Source organism: Hyperolius riggenbachi, chromosome 1, assembly GCF_040937935.1.
Source record: "Hyperolius riggenbachi isolate aHypRig1 chromosome 1, aHypRig1.pri, whole genome shotgun sequence".
In the NCBI taxonomy this organism is placed as follows: Eukaryota; Metazoa; Chordata; class Amphibia; order Anura; family Hyperoliidae; genus Hyperolius; species Hyperolius riggenbachi.
Window position 1 is genome coordinate 199,143,959 of NC_090646.1, and position 15,248 is coordinate 199,159,206.

Sequence of the window (15,248 nt, forward strand, 5' to 3'; positions counted from 1 at the left end):
CTCTGCAGTGTTGCCTGTAAGATTGAGCTAAATCCTGATAAGCGACATGACTGGCGAGTATGTATGCACCTTTACTCAGCATACACTGATCACAATGGGGCCTTTTGATTGGTTTAGGTCTCATTTCTACATATGGAAGAGCAAGTATTCAAAAAAAAAAAAAAAAGTAAACATGATTTCTCCTCAAGCAGGAGGCATACAAAATCCAAAGAACCCTTTAGAGGAAATAAGCTTATAAGATTTACAGACTTTAATAGAGGTTTTAAAATAAATAGGTTCATCCTGCACACATGTAGGCATAAGAACTTATATCACTGAGCAGCTTGTATTTGACCTCACATCACTTTACATAAGTCACAATTCACAGTCACAGAATGAAACAAGTAGTACTATAATAGTCTGTCAGGATCAGTGTTAAAACTAAAGTCACAGACTAATGACAGGTGATCTGATGGGTAGGTAAAAGATGGGAGCCTATTTGGCCCAATTTGCTCCTCTGTTGGCATTTTCAAGGCAGCATTAACTTTTAAAGCATGCTGGGAATACCATATGTAATCTAGGGTATTACAACACTCTCCTGTGGTCCGGATCTTCCAGGTTGTGTAGGGAGGCTCAGTCTCTCCATCTTCACTAAGCACCTTGTAGGCACTGTTGAGGTTTAGGCTTGAGGAAGCAAAACGCTTATACACCTCTTCAGTTGGGTCTGCATTGAAATCCCCGCATACAACCAACGGTATTTTGGCCCCTTGTGTCAGAGACTCAAGATTCCGCAGGAGATCTAAACCCTGTGCAAGTCTGAACCTCTCCCATCCTGTGCGTGCCTTCAGGTGAGTGACTGCAAAGCACACTAGCCTGCCAGTCATTTTACACTGCAGGATTTCTGCAATGGCCACCTGATTGGTTTTCAAGCTCCGGGCCGTTAGCCTGTACTTGGCACTGTTGACCAGCTGGAATCGGTCTTGCAGGAAGAACAAGGCACAGCCATCAGGTCCATTGTTATGCTCAACATCAAGGCAAGGAGACCATGGTTTCGCCAAAAAGGTGCACTGGTAGCCTAACCTACTAAGTATTGGCTGGAAAGTGTCAAAATAGTGATCCACTTCCTGCAGGCACAAAACATCCGGACGGTTAATGACGATTTCCTCCAGGATTAGGTACTTCCTTTCATCCCAGTTCAATGCTTCTATGGGACACTTAATAAAGTTGTCCTTGCCTTCTCCAAGAGCTGCCAAGAAAGAAAACATTGGTGTAATGAGAGACAAGTTTGCATTTTATCTGTCAAAATATGCATACTGAATATAAAGAAATACACAGCAATGATGATTTTGCTTTGGACCCATAATGGCATTGCATACATTGTTTTTATTGGGACCAAAAACGTGGAACCCCTGCCACATTCAGGGCAAGCTAGGGGGTGGGGCTATTGCCATGGCTACAAGCTGTCAGGACTTCAGTCTTCATTCAGAGAATGTCAGGTCAGTCATTCTGCCTCGTTAAGGATCACAACCAGCAATGAGAAGGATGGCGGCGCTACAGGAAAAAGAACAGCTAATGGAAAATAAGAGACTGGAAAAAAAGGAGAGGTAGATTTAAAAAGTCAGGGGCAGATAAATGGAGCAGTTGCCCAGAGCAACCATTAGAATTCTTGTTTTATTCAGAATTTGACATTCGGAGTGGCGTGGGTGACGCTACACAGCAAGTGGAGTAAGTGGAGAGAACAATGCTCTAAATCTAGTATGTGTACAAAGCTTAAAGAGACACTTAAGCCAGGAAAAAAAAAATAAAAAATAAAGTTTTACTCACCTGGGGCTTCTACCAGCCCCCTGCAGCAGTCCTGTGCCCTCGCAGCCACTCACTAATCCTCTGGTCCCCCGCTGCCAGCTAGTTTCGTTTTTGCCGACAGGCCTGTCAGGACTGACCACGCGTAGCTTTTTCCGCATTCCCAACTGTAATTAGCGCTATTGCGGGCTGCAACGTGTACAAAAATACGCGCTGCCGCATTACGAATGCATAGATATGCGGCAACGCGTATTTTTGTACACATTGCGGCCCACAATAGCGCTAATTGCAGTCGGGAATGTGGAAAAAGCTACGCGTGGTCAGTCCTGACAGGCCTGTCGGCAAAAACGAAACTAGCTGGCTGCGGGGGAATCAGAAGATTAGTGAGTGGCTGCCAGGGCACAGGACTGCTGCAGGGGGCTGGTAGAAGCCCCAGGTGAGTAAAACTCATTTTTTCCTAACTTAAGGTTCACTTTAACCATTTACCGCCATCCTAACGTATTAAAACGTCATGCTTACCGCTATTAACAGCAACATGACGTTTTAATACGTCGCGCATTCCCGCCGCTGCTACCGCCGTGTGTCCGCCGCCATTACCGTCGGGATCCCGTGCTGGGCGATTGGGGAAGAGGACTGAACAGTCCTCTACCCAATCGCAGTGCCTGGAGTGAATGGACGTGACCGCGAACAGCGGCTACGTCCATTCACATAAACAGGAAATGTAACAGTTTAATAAAGTGTGTAAAAAAAAAAAAAAAAAATGAACACGGCCTATGAGTGTTCACTAGCGCCATCTTGTGGCCAAAAAGTATATTACACCTACAAAATACATACATTTTCAAGTATATACACATCATTAATAAAATTACACTTCCAACCCTCCCCCCCAAAAAAAACACTTGTAAAAAAAAAAAATCAGCTTAAAAAAATAAATAAATAGTTGCCTTAGGGACTCAGCTTTTTTTATTCTATATTTTATGGGGGAAAATTAATTTTAATTTATTACATAGGGGCTTGTAATTATGGCCAGAACAAACAGAAAAATAACCACTTATATTTCAAAATAATATACTGTCGCCATACATTGTGGTAGGGACATAATCTAAACGGTTTAATTATCGGGACCACTGGGCAAATAAAACGTGTTTGTTTTATCCACAGGAGAATGTTTAATTTTAAAACTATAAAGGCTGAACACTGAGAAATAATGATTTTTTTTCTTTTTTTTTCTGTTTTTCTCATTAAAATGCATTTAGAATAAAAAAATTCTTAGCAAAATGTACTATCCACAGAAAGCCTAATTGGTGGCGAAAAAAACGAGGTATAGATCATTTTCTTGTGATAAGTAGTAATAAAGTTATTAGGGAATAAAAGGGAGGAGCGCTGACAACTGAAAATTGCTCTGGTCCGTTAGGATAAAAACCCTTGGGGGTGAACTGGTTAAGTGAAAGAAAATTTTCCAAAACAAAAAAAATGTTCCTCAAGAAGCCAAACTCCATTACACTAACCACACACAGTGCATCAAAAGATTGCTCTATGTTCCCCACCTCTATATAGCCTGAAAGCACTCCTACGCAATGGATTTCAATGTTCTAACAGGAGACTGATAGTGATGGAAAGTGACTGAACAGCCCGTTTCAGTTGCCTGCATTATCCTGAAGTACTAGTATGAACTTGCAAGAAAACACTGGCACGAACAATAGATTCCTTAGAACAAACACAGAACATTTATATTGCGCTTTTCTCCTGGCGGACACAAAGCGCCAGAGCTGCAGCCACTAGGGTGCGCTCTATAGGCAGTAGCAGTGTTAGGGAGACTTGCCCAGGGTCTCCTACTGAATAGGTGCTGGCTTACTGAACATGCAGAGCCAAGATTCGAACCCAGGTCTCCTGTGTCAGAGGCAGAGCCCTTAACCACTACATCCAGTTATTAGAAGTGTCCTTATACTACATACACAATGGAACGTTTTACATAACCTGCCCATCTATATATATCCAATATTAATAATTGTACAGCAGGGCTGTGGAGTCTGTACAAAAACCATTCACCGACTCCAGGTACCTAAAATTGCTCTGACTCCACAGCCCTGTTGTACAGTATTAATATTGCAAAAGAAAAAGGTGTTTAGATAGCCCTCTGTTGGTGTGCCTCAAACTAATGCTGTTCATACAGTATATACTCTATCTAGACAAGTGCTGGATCAGGTAAATTATCTGTATCTTCCAGAGAGTGATCTTTACCCAGTCTATGACTATCAGACAATTTCAGCAGAAATACCGTCCAATATTGATTTTGCTTCTGCAAACTTTGTACTGCACAATGCAGCTGACCCAGTGAGCATCAGTGCACCATACACTTGTTTGAGTTCAGCTTGACAATAGTAAAGAATGGCAGCCTCAGACCTCTCATCCTAAAACAAAGTATCATACGGTATAAGACAATATTTTTGTTTGAATTCACATGAAATGTACACGGTGCAATATTCTTCTACCCCAGGGTTGCCAAACCATCCCTTTGACAAGTCTAATCTATGCAGGTTCTGGGGCTACGTACATAGTGCTTATACTGCATCTAACTAGCCACAAGACCTGTATATTTTATACATGTCAAAGGAATGCGTTGGCAACACTGCTCTAACACAGTGGGCGCTGCAGAATTATCCTAACTGTTTTGCTTACCCTGAGCAAGGATATTCCATTGCATCACCCTAAAGGAGGGAGGACTTCGGAAATCATCCACCTGGGAGACCAATTCCCTGTGAAGCCGGGAAGGCCTTCCCTGTAGGGCAACTTGGCATTCCTCCAGAAGATCCTTGGGGTCCAGCGGATCCGGCTGGTCATGCTCTGGCTGCTCCAGATAATCCTGGGGGAGGGCAGCTGTACTAAGAGTCTTGGCAAGAGCGCTGTAAAGGCGGCTGGTACTATTTCCCATGGAACAGACTGTAAGAAGGGCAAAACACAAGCTATAAGTATAAAGCATCACAATCCTAGTAAGTTTCTTCAGTTAAGCAATGCATCAAGCAATTACATTACAAACCATATAAGACTATACATTACAGCCAAGCAGAGAGCTACGTGACCAACTTAATTACCAATGCAGAACTAAGTGCTGAAAATGTCACAGTCATCCAACAATGAATACTACAACTGGTACACATCTGTGTGTGACCTAATAAGGGTGCATTCTGTGCAACCGTTACATAATATAGCCACAAAGTTCCTTCACATGGTTATTTTGTAATGGACTCACGTGACTTGTTCCCTGTAATTAAGTTTTCAACATAAACTGCACGAAATGCATCCACATATTTACAGCATAGCACAGGATAACCCTAAAACAAATGGAAAATGTAGGCAGCACTATGAAGCCACATACAGTAGAATCTTCCCTTTATAGGGACTTTCAAAGGACCTGACCAAGTAGTTTAGTATATCAGAATTTGTCAAATATTGTATATACATATCGGCACATTGCCAGGACCTGGGGACAGTTTACTATATCAGAGTTTACTATAACAAGAGTCTACTGTAAATGTTTCAGCAGAACCAAGCTATTACTAGTATAAAAAGGTAAAACATCCATAATAAGATATGGCAGTACAGTACCATGAAAAACAGGTTGTGCGCTATATGTGATGTATTTGCACTAACAGAACTTTCTTGAAGGGTAATAAGGATAGGGTTGACTAATCAAATGAGATCTTGCTTTCTATTGAATTCTAAAGGGTTTGGAATAATCATGCAACTGACAGCGAGTGTTAATGGGCCCCCACCCCCCAAAAAGGGGGGGGGGGGGGGAAATATATGTTTTCCAGCAGCTGCTCCATTTCTGAACTGTATGCATGTGCATTTAACCAGCATCTCACTGACCATCCCTAAGCACAACCTTGTAACTTACACTCTGTACTTCAACACTGAATTGTTCGCATCTCATTGACCTGTTCCATTTACCATTTATTAAACAAAATTATTCTCAGTTCAAAAGTGGTTTTTGGTGCAAATCCTCCGACTAACAAAAATAATGGCCAGGAGTCAGTCAGTGGTCGTCTCCCCGTGTGGTGTTATGGCGACTATCGATACAAGTTCATTCTTTTTACAGGAACCCAAATGGAAACACTGAAACACACACACAAACTTTTTTCATAGCTGGCCCCATGGTTTTTGGGTGAGGGGTGCATAGAGGTGCTCTACAGGCAAGCGTGAGCCCAGCAGACTGTCAAAAGTTGTCCTGCTTTTGTCTTGCTCCATTTGGGTTAGTGGTTATCATTAAACTGTACCCCATACCCTTCTTGCACCTCTGACACTGTGGTTGACCGTGGCAGGTTTTGGTGTGCTGTATCAATTGGTATGTATAGAGTGCTTGGGGGGCCCAATGTGAAACTCACACTGGGGCCCCAAGCTCCTTCGCTACGCCACTGATGATTGGTCACGTTAATCCTACCTACCCAATATGTTTTTATCTAGCACAGTTAGGTCGGAATTCCCACACAGACATGCAGTGTCTGTAGATGGCATTAAACATAAAGTAGGTCTTAGACGGCCATTTTGGCTAACTGTCCTCACTGACATAAACCTAAATCATGACATATCCATAATCCTAAGTAGGTTTGTAGACTGAGGCATGTGCCTTGCATTACTACATAAACTGTGACAGAGACACCTATACCTATCTCTATATCAGACCGATATAGCCACATTGAGGTAACAGTTTATGTAGTAATGCAAGGCACATGCCTCAGTCTACAAACCTAGTTAGAAGGATTATGGATATGTCATGATTTAGGTTTATGTCAGTGAGGACAGTTAGCCAAAATGGCCGTCTAAGACCTACTTTATGATGAATGCCATCTACAGACACTGCATGTCTGTGTGGGAATTCCCTGACCTAACTGTGCTAGATGAAAAACATGTTGGGTAGGTAGGATTAACGTGACCAATCAGTGGCATAACGAAGGGGCTTGGGGCCCCAGTGTGAGTTTTACATTGGATCCCACAAGCACTCTATACATACCAATTGATAGAGCACACCAAAATCTGCCAAGGACTCCAGGTACCCAAAATTTCTCCAACTCCAAAGCCCTGTTTGGGTTTATGCAATGTGCACATATTCATATGCTTTGTAAAGAAACGCAGTGCTCACATGCGATTTTATTATGCAATAGAACATGCATAGAAAGGAAGTAAAGTCCATATACTTGGTTGCATTTTGCTGAAAGTCTAGGCTGAAAGTAGAGCCCGACAGGATAGTGGGTATATCTTGCACACAATTCCTAGGCCAACACTGATGAGGTAGCATGTTCTAGGTTAAGTTGGGGGTTTATGACACCACCCTACCAAAAAAAAAAAAAAAAAAAAAAAAAAAAAAAAAAAAAAAAAGTCTATGGATAAAGCTGGCACTTTCTATAACTGTTTAGTAGTCAAACCACAAATCCAATTTGAGGGTTTCTTTGTGAAGGCAATCACCTCAATGGCAAAGATCTGTAAGTAACTTCTTGTCAATCACTCCTGAGCAAAATGGAGATGCGAATCCCACCCCTGTGCCTGCACCAGCATTTGCCACCAACTTTTTCCCTACTTACAGATCTTTAACATTGAGCTGAATGCCTTGATAAAGAAAGTGGGTGTTCGAAAGCAGTACCCAACTGTAGTCATGCAAATAATTTCTCCACTGCCACTTCGCAAAATAAAAATGTAAAAGAGACTAAACATGCAGCCACTACCACTTTACTATTTGAGGGAAGTTCAGCACGATCAACCACATGCCACATCAGTGACAGTCAAGGACATCCTATTTGGTTTAACATGCCTGGAATTCAGCTCTCTTTCACACAGGAGGCTGAAGATGGTGAATTCACTCAGTCAGCTGCTCGCTAGCATTTGGTAGGGATGGTGAAATGGCAAACCCTAGCAGCAATTTTGCTGCCAAAGTTTCCTTTGATATTCTCGCAGGAAACAAAAGACATCGGGGAATAGTAACTGACCAGAACTAGATGGATCACTATTAGGGAGGCTATAAACACCAGGAAACACCTGAACGCATTCGATTTCCAGCTGAAAAACAATTGTTTGGGTTGAGGGAACACTTTCCACACCGTGTGAAAAGTAAATGTCACAGCTTGCATTTTAGAGCAATTCGTCCTAATCTGAGATTACTACAGTGTTCTCCCCAGACTCTTTTAGCCGGGTGCTCCACCCGGCTAGATTTGGTGACCATCCGGCTGTCATCGGCTCACCTCCTCCTATGCTGTAAGCAGAGTTGCCCCGCATTTTCATCTCTCCCCACCCGGCTACTTTTTCATGCCACCCGGCTGGAAAAAAAATTCTGGGGAGAACACTGTACTAGTCTGAAAAGTGGACAGATTTCTCTATTGATTGCTCTACATTTTTTTCATTATACACTAGAACAGACATGGAACCTCTGTCCAGTTTTATTCCGGTCACTCATTTCCTGACTAAGACTAAGACTAAGAGGTAAGATTGAACAACTTAGATTGTATGGTGTGTGTGGAGCCTTAAGGTGGCCACACACCATACAATTTTTTTAAATATCTGTTCAATTTAAGAATTGCAATCAATTTTTCTGACTGATTGGTCATATTTTTGAAATGTTACAATGTACCACACACCTATGTTCAATTTTCCCCCCAATTATGATAAAAATGATTGGAAACTAACAAAATTGCTAGGGTGTGTATAGTAATAAATTGACAATCTTTAGACAGATTGAAGAAAAATATCTGGCAGTCCGGATCGATTAAAATCGAAGAAAATGGGAAATACGATCAGATTTTTCAGTCGAATGAAAAAAAAGCTTTCGATTTTTTCGGGAGATACGATCGTTTATCGAATTACTGTAAAATCGGATCATTTTATTATATCGTGTGTGGCCACCTTAAGACAAACCACACATGCCATTGGACAAAAAAAAAAAAAATATCTTTGCCAGCTTGAGAACATACAAACTATCCTTACTTCTGTACCAGCTATGAAGCTCAGTGTTCTCCCCAGGCTCTTTTAGCCGGGTGCTCCACCCGGCTAGATTTGGTGACCACCCGGCTGTCATCGGCTCACCTCCTTACCTCCTCCTATGCTGTAAGCACAGTTGCCCTGCATTTTCAACTCGCCCCACCCAGCTACTTTTTCATGCCACCCGGCTACTATTTCATGCCACCTGGCTGGAAAAAAAATTCTGGGGAGAACACTGAAGCTCTTTAAAGATCTGCATATCAGCTCTATTTGACTGACATGTCTGTTTACATAAACCACAAAAATACTAACAAATTAGGATAAAATACGCATTTACGAACCAAAAAGAGGTCTATCCTACCTTGAGCAGACATAACATGGTACCCTGGTTCCATAGGTGACATTCGTACTGCAATTTGTATATCCATTTCACCTGTATCACTCTGTATGCAAAATGCACTAGACACAAATATGCTCAGTGGCTTCACTGCTGTCCTGTCTGCTCCAGTTAATGCGGAAGGACTTATATCACCTTGCCTTTAAATCTGTCTAAACCCATCAGAGGATAAGAAAAGTTCAGCACGTTCAACCACATCAGTGACTGTCAAGGACATCCTATTTGGGTTAAGATGCACTGTCTGATGCTGTCACTGCTACAACATATATGTTCCTGAAAGGGGGAAGTAAACAAAACTTGTGCAATAGATTATTGCAAATGCTCGATCATATGTGGCAGAGGGAAAAGCAATGTTTACCAGGCTGAGTAGCAAGAAGTCCTTATATTCCTCACATGAATCCTGGCCAATAATAGTGCATGTGTGTGAATGACTGCCAATACAGGACCTCCGAGCAAAGCCATGTGTTTAATCAGCCAGGTCTGAATATATATACCCCCTATGATCTAAGAATGATTGTAAACAGGAACATAAAGACATAACTACAGTTTGTATTCATGCAGTAACTCACCAGGCTACAAAATGACACCATAAACATTTTTTCCATCGCTGACTGCACCTCAAGTATACAATTACTTACACCTATTCAAAGGCATTTAGATGTGGACGCCCGAAGCACATTAGTGCACTCCGCTGTGCTAATACTCTGCACGGGCCCGAGGTAGTAGTATAGCTGGGGGGGGGGGGGGGGAAATGGTGAAGGCCACACACACACTACTGAGTGCACCGGCTGGACACATGACTGCACTCCGCTGTGCTCATACTCTGCCAGGGCCCCAGGGAGCAGTATAGCTGGGGAGGACTTCTAGGACCCTGGCATATATGCATCATGTCCGTTCTGTAAAGTCAATCAATTATAGCCAGAAATCAATTGAAAATTACAAATCAGGCAGCACGTTGGGGCTTTGATGTCTACTGTGATCGAATTTGCCGCGGAAGGGGGGGGAAAATCAGAGAGATCACAGGGTATAGGCACCTTAAAGAGAACCCGAGGTGGGTTTGAAGAATATTATCTGAATACAGAGGCTGGATCTGCCTATACAGCCCAGCATCTGTTGCTATCCCAAACCCCCCTAAGGTCCCCCTGCACTCTGCAATCCCTCCATAAATCACAGCCACGCTGCTGACAAACAGCTTGTCAGAGCTGGCTGTGTTTATCTCTATAGTGTCAGTCTGCTGCTCTCCCCGCCTCCTGCAGGACTCCAGTCCCTGCCTGCATCCCTTCCCTCCCTGCTGATTGGAGAGAAGGGGCAGGGACCGGAGGTATGCAGGAGGTGGGGGAGCAGCTGAGACTGACACTACAGATGTAAATAGAGCCTCACAGCATGGCTGTGATTTATGAGGGATTGCAGAGTGCAGGGGGACCTTAGTGGGGTTTGGGATAGCAACAGAGGCTGGGCTGTATAGGCAGATCCAGCCTCTGTATGCAGATAACATTCTTTAAACACACCTCGGGTTCTCTTTAAAGGAGGGTAAGGTATACTAACTCCAAAGGGAGTTAAGGGTTATTATCCATGTATATGTATGGGTGTTGGAATGGTTGTCGAGTTAAGTGCTCATGCACAGCTGCAAAATTCAGGTACAAAGTACAAAATGTATACCCATGTCCATGCACAGTATGATGATTCAATTTAGCAATACAGGAACATGATGGAGATAATAAGTACCACGTCAAGGGAAAAAAAAAAAATACATAACTGCCCGTGTGAACTTAAAATCTAGAGAAGACATTCTACTAGGAGAAGAGGAGTCCACAATGACAATCGTTGCACACTATGTCACAGCATGCCACAGACAGAAGAGCATAAACGAACTGTAAACCTAAAAATGTCCATGAACTGCTAAACCCACTGTACCCCAACCCCACCCCGTTCCATGTCCCCCTCCCCCCAGCTTTAGCAATGCCTGTATGAATCTTGGTCATGTCAAAGCTATCTTTGATTTGAAGACAACAGGTAAAGAAAGCAACATGCTTGGGTTTTGTAAACTTTTCCATTAATAAATATTTTTTAAAAAGACCCACCATAATCCAAACAACAAGTGGCCATGAATGTTATTGTACAGCCATAAGACCAATACAAAGACCAGTTTTTTAGACCAGGCAAGATTCAGCCAAGAGGAGACATCTAAAAATAACACTTCATGCTACAGACAGTAAAGGGCAGAGTTGCACAAGATTACTTTTGTTTGAGTTATGGAAGCCAAGAGTGAGGCTAGGCCCCTCCCTGCTCTGCTCAACCTCAATGACCTTGGCAGGAGTGAAAAACGCTGACTTTACTCACTTCACAGGCAGCATGTGTTTAGCTACACCCACTGAAGAGCAATCACAGTCCCTTTGCTTGGCTTTTACAAAGAAATGCACTCAAACATACATAACTGAGCAATGACAAACATACAATCCACCCCTGCAGCTGTGGGCCATCTTTAATACAAGTTCTGCAATGCAGCCATAAGAGATGTACAGAAGAGCGTAAAAAAGCTGGCATACGCACCTGAGAATAGCTGTAAAATTTTAACAGCTCACAGACGCTTCTGGTTCCTAACAGGGGCATGCACTGAAATTCAAACTACATGGTCACATGGACAAGCTATCCATTGTAAAGCTCATAGTGACATCTAGTGGAAAAAAGGATAAACTGTGCAACTACACCTCTATTCATAAAAAGTAGTCATAGAGTATTGTACCATAGGTAAGGGCTCTTTCACACTACAGGCAGCGGTGAAAGGCTAAAACGCTGCGTTTTGGCTGCAGGCGTTTTCAAGGCGTTTTGAAGGCGTTTTAATGCCTATACATTACAATCAATTGCAATGAGAAACGCTGCGGTAGGCCCAGAAAAAGCGCCTGGGAGCGTTGAAACGCAACGCTCCAAAACGCAGCGTTTAGTGTGAATGGTAAAATGAAAGTCTATGGACTTTTTACCTAGGAAAACGCCAACTTCGGCCGTGGCGTTAAAACGCCGAAAAAGCCCTCTGGTGTGAAAGGGCCCTTAGTAAAAAAGCAAGAAGTTTTGAATCAGGATGATACATTTATTGGCCAAGTTAAAAGAATATGAGTAAGCAAGCTTTCGGCTGTGAAACCTGTTTCAGGATTGAGTCTGATGAAGGCTGTACAGCCGAAAGCTTGCTTAGGGCTGGTGCACACCTAAAAGCGCTAGCATAATTGTGAACGCTGTGTTTATAGAAGTGATATTTCTAAGCGATTCTATACATGCATAGCGATTATTTAAAGACTTTTGGTGTAGCAATTTTGTAATTTTGTCCAGCTACCAGTGTACAGCTAATACATATACATATACATATATACATATACACACACATATACACACACATATACACATACATATACACATACACATACACATTCGCTGTTCTAGCGCTTTTTAGAGAGATTTTCCACTTTCCTATACTAAGCATTGAGGCTGAATCACCTCAGAAAAGCTTCAGGCATCATCCTGATTAAAAACTTCTTGCTCATTCATGAATCATCAACATACTTTACTACGCATCTGATATATACTGTATAGGTGGCTCATTTTTACATTGCAAATCACTATTTCTCCATTTTACAACAACATTTTTCTGTGCTTTTCATGCAATTGTCAGTTTTCAGTTTTATTGAGCACCTGGCTGCCATCGGCTCCTCTGACCAGGGTTGCTAAGGAAGCACACTTTATACCCTTTTTCAGTGTTTCCGGAGCACAGCAATCGCATTTGTTTTCCACACGTAATGTTACTCATTTGTTTACAATTTGCCAGATAGCTGTAAAATACAATACGTTTGAATTAGGAACTAGTGTGTCATGTGGGGAAAAGCAGAAAGCTGTCAATTTTAAAATCATGGAAAAATGCACATGTGGACGAGCATGCCATTCAAATGAGATTATAAAATAGACTGAGCAAGCATAAAGCATATCAGGTGGGATATTGTCAGATCTAACAAGATGAGCCGCATGCTTGTGGTGATATATTGAGGTGCTGATGATATTAGGGAATACAGGAACATATTTGTCATTTTTCTGCCTGCTATATCTCACATGTGTATTCTGCTTTGAAGCGATGGTCATCAGGCTGTACTACATTTGCATCTAAAGGGACTTCAGTGAATAGAGCTGGGGTGTTAGCCTCCAGCAAAGACATTGGTTAATTTGACAATGGCAGAATTGAAGGGTTTTGTTCTACCTAACTGGAGTGGAAGCTTGGAAGTCATTGACAACTGAAACATTTACCACTTCTGTTGATGAAGGCTGTTAAAGAGGAACTCCAGTGAAAATAATGTAGTAAAAAAAGTGCTTCATTTTGTTACAGACAGCTAATAACAGCTATTTCCTGTCTCTGAACATTGTTACATTGTGGCAGTTTGCCAGCAATACCGCGGTATTCAGAGCCTCTTGTGGGAGGGGTTTCAGCACAAAATCAGTCACACAGCGCCCCCTGATGGTCTGTTTGTGAAAATCATTGTCTTTCTCATGTAAAATGGGGTATCAGCTACTGATTGGGAAAAAGTTCAATTCTTGGTTGGAGTTTCTCTTTAAAGCATTGTCAAGAACTCTAGACTAGCCAGGAAGAGCCTCCTGTGTGTTAAACACTATTTCGTTGTGAGGAAATTATTGGTGGAGGTGCAAACTATATCCTTATCTTTGATCAGCTAGGAAATACGGTCAACAATGGAGTTGAAAAGTCTCACTTCACAATCTTTTGATGTATAGACTTTTACCTGGAGAACTTGGATTAAAGAAGTCTTTTGTTGTGTGTGTGCGCTATAGTACATTTTTCACATGTGGATGTTAGATCTCTGGAAATCCAATTCTGACTGAGGATGTAATTAAATCCAGTCGTCGTCATCCTCCCCCCCCCCCCCCCTGTCCACACAGGCTTACAGCCTCAAGGCGATTATTTCATTATAAAAACCAGGGGACAGATACCTCAAATCAGTCCCCTCCTGACGGTAGCTGCAGCTGGACTCCTGGCCCAAGCTAGTGGACTCCTGGTCTAACCAGAATTGTGTCCGTCCACAAAAGTCCAAGGTTCTTCTATCTGGATCCCTGTATTTGGGTAAGCAAATTGCTTGGTGTGTATTTTTGTAACTTATCTTTAACTTTTTACTTTGTTTTTTGTAATCTTTTGTATATAGTCTGTTCTGCATTGTTCCACTTTTTTCCCTGGAATAATGAATGATTATTTAATAAGCTTGACTTCTGCTGCACTAAACTAACACTCATAGCCTAGAAGAGATTTCAGTGCAACTGTGTATAAATCCATGCCTAATTGTATGCTTTAGCAACATTACCATATGAAATTGTAATTGCATTGTGTGTGGAGGCGTTTGTCATACGTTGGCCTAAAGCGCGCAGCTGACCCAACATACGAAAACGCCAGTGCGAGTAGCTAACAGTATCGTTCGGAACGACTGTTAGTGGTTTTGCTTCACTACAGTGTAAGATTGCAACTGTGTGTGTGTGGGTGCGTGGCGTTCTCGTATTCGGCCTAAGCGCAAAGCTGACCCGAATACAAAAAAACGCGGATTGCGCGCTGAGGACTCGACAGCAGAGTGGAAGGGTCTAGCGAAGCGCTAGTGGTGGCAGTGAGGTGTTCTGAGGGGTCCCAGCCTTGTTTTAGCTCGAATAAGGCTGCTCCCCGCTTGATCTGGTCAAACCCGCAGTCGGGAACTGTATACGCAGGCGTGCCGCAGGCCGGTTCCTGACACTTGTAACTGGTGCTATTCAGACACTATAGAAGTGAAAAAAAATGATTGGAAATCAGATCAGACCTATTGGAAAGAAATCAATCTGACAGTAAATCTAATCAGAAAATTGTATATTGTGTACCCAGCATAATGAGAAAAGAAGCAAAGAATGGCAGATACCTACAATGGGGGCAGACAGAGCAATAAAAGTGTGATTAAAGTTGTATCTGCTGCCACAAGAGAAAAGACTTCTTGTAATTTAACAACCAGACTGGTGAAATCTCTACAAAAGGGGACAGACCTCAAACAAAACCTAACAAGTACAAATGTACAGTGAGAAAGTCAGGGGATGGATTAGGAAAGGG

General features: G+C 42.3%; 1 protein-coding gene across 2 annotated transcripts in view; it reads right to left on the reverse strand.

The window, feature by feature from the left end:
* Positions 1–306: 306 nt before the first annotated feature.
* The window catches only part of NOCT (nocturnin), a 28,495-nt gene continuing 13,553 nt past the window's right edge, over positions 307–15,248 (reverse strand). Inside the window, exons 1-3 of one of the 2 annotated variants that reach the window (XM_068269975.1) lie at positions 9,107–9,240; positions 4,459–4,719; positions 307–1,225 (exon numbers count right to left, since the gene is read on the reverse strand). In XM_068269975.1, coding sequence (XP_068126076.1) covers positions 390–1,225; positions 4,459–4,719; positions 9,107–9,173 — 1,164 coding nt within the window. In that variant the 5' untranslated portion in view covers positions 9,174–9,240 and the 3' untranslated portion in view covers positions 307–389. Of the gene's footprint in view, positions 1,226–4,458; positions 4,720–9,106; positions 9,241–15,248 lie in introns of those variants that run through there. The other variant, XM_068269966.1, reaches the window with a different exon arrangement.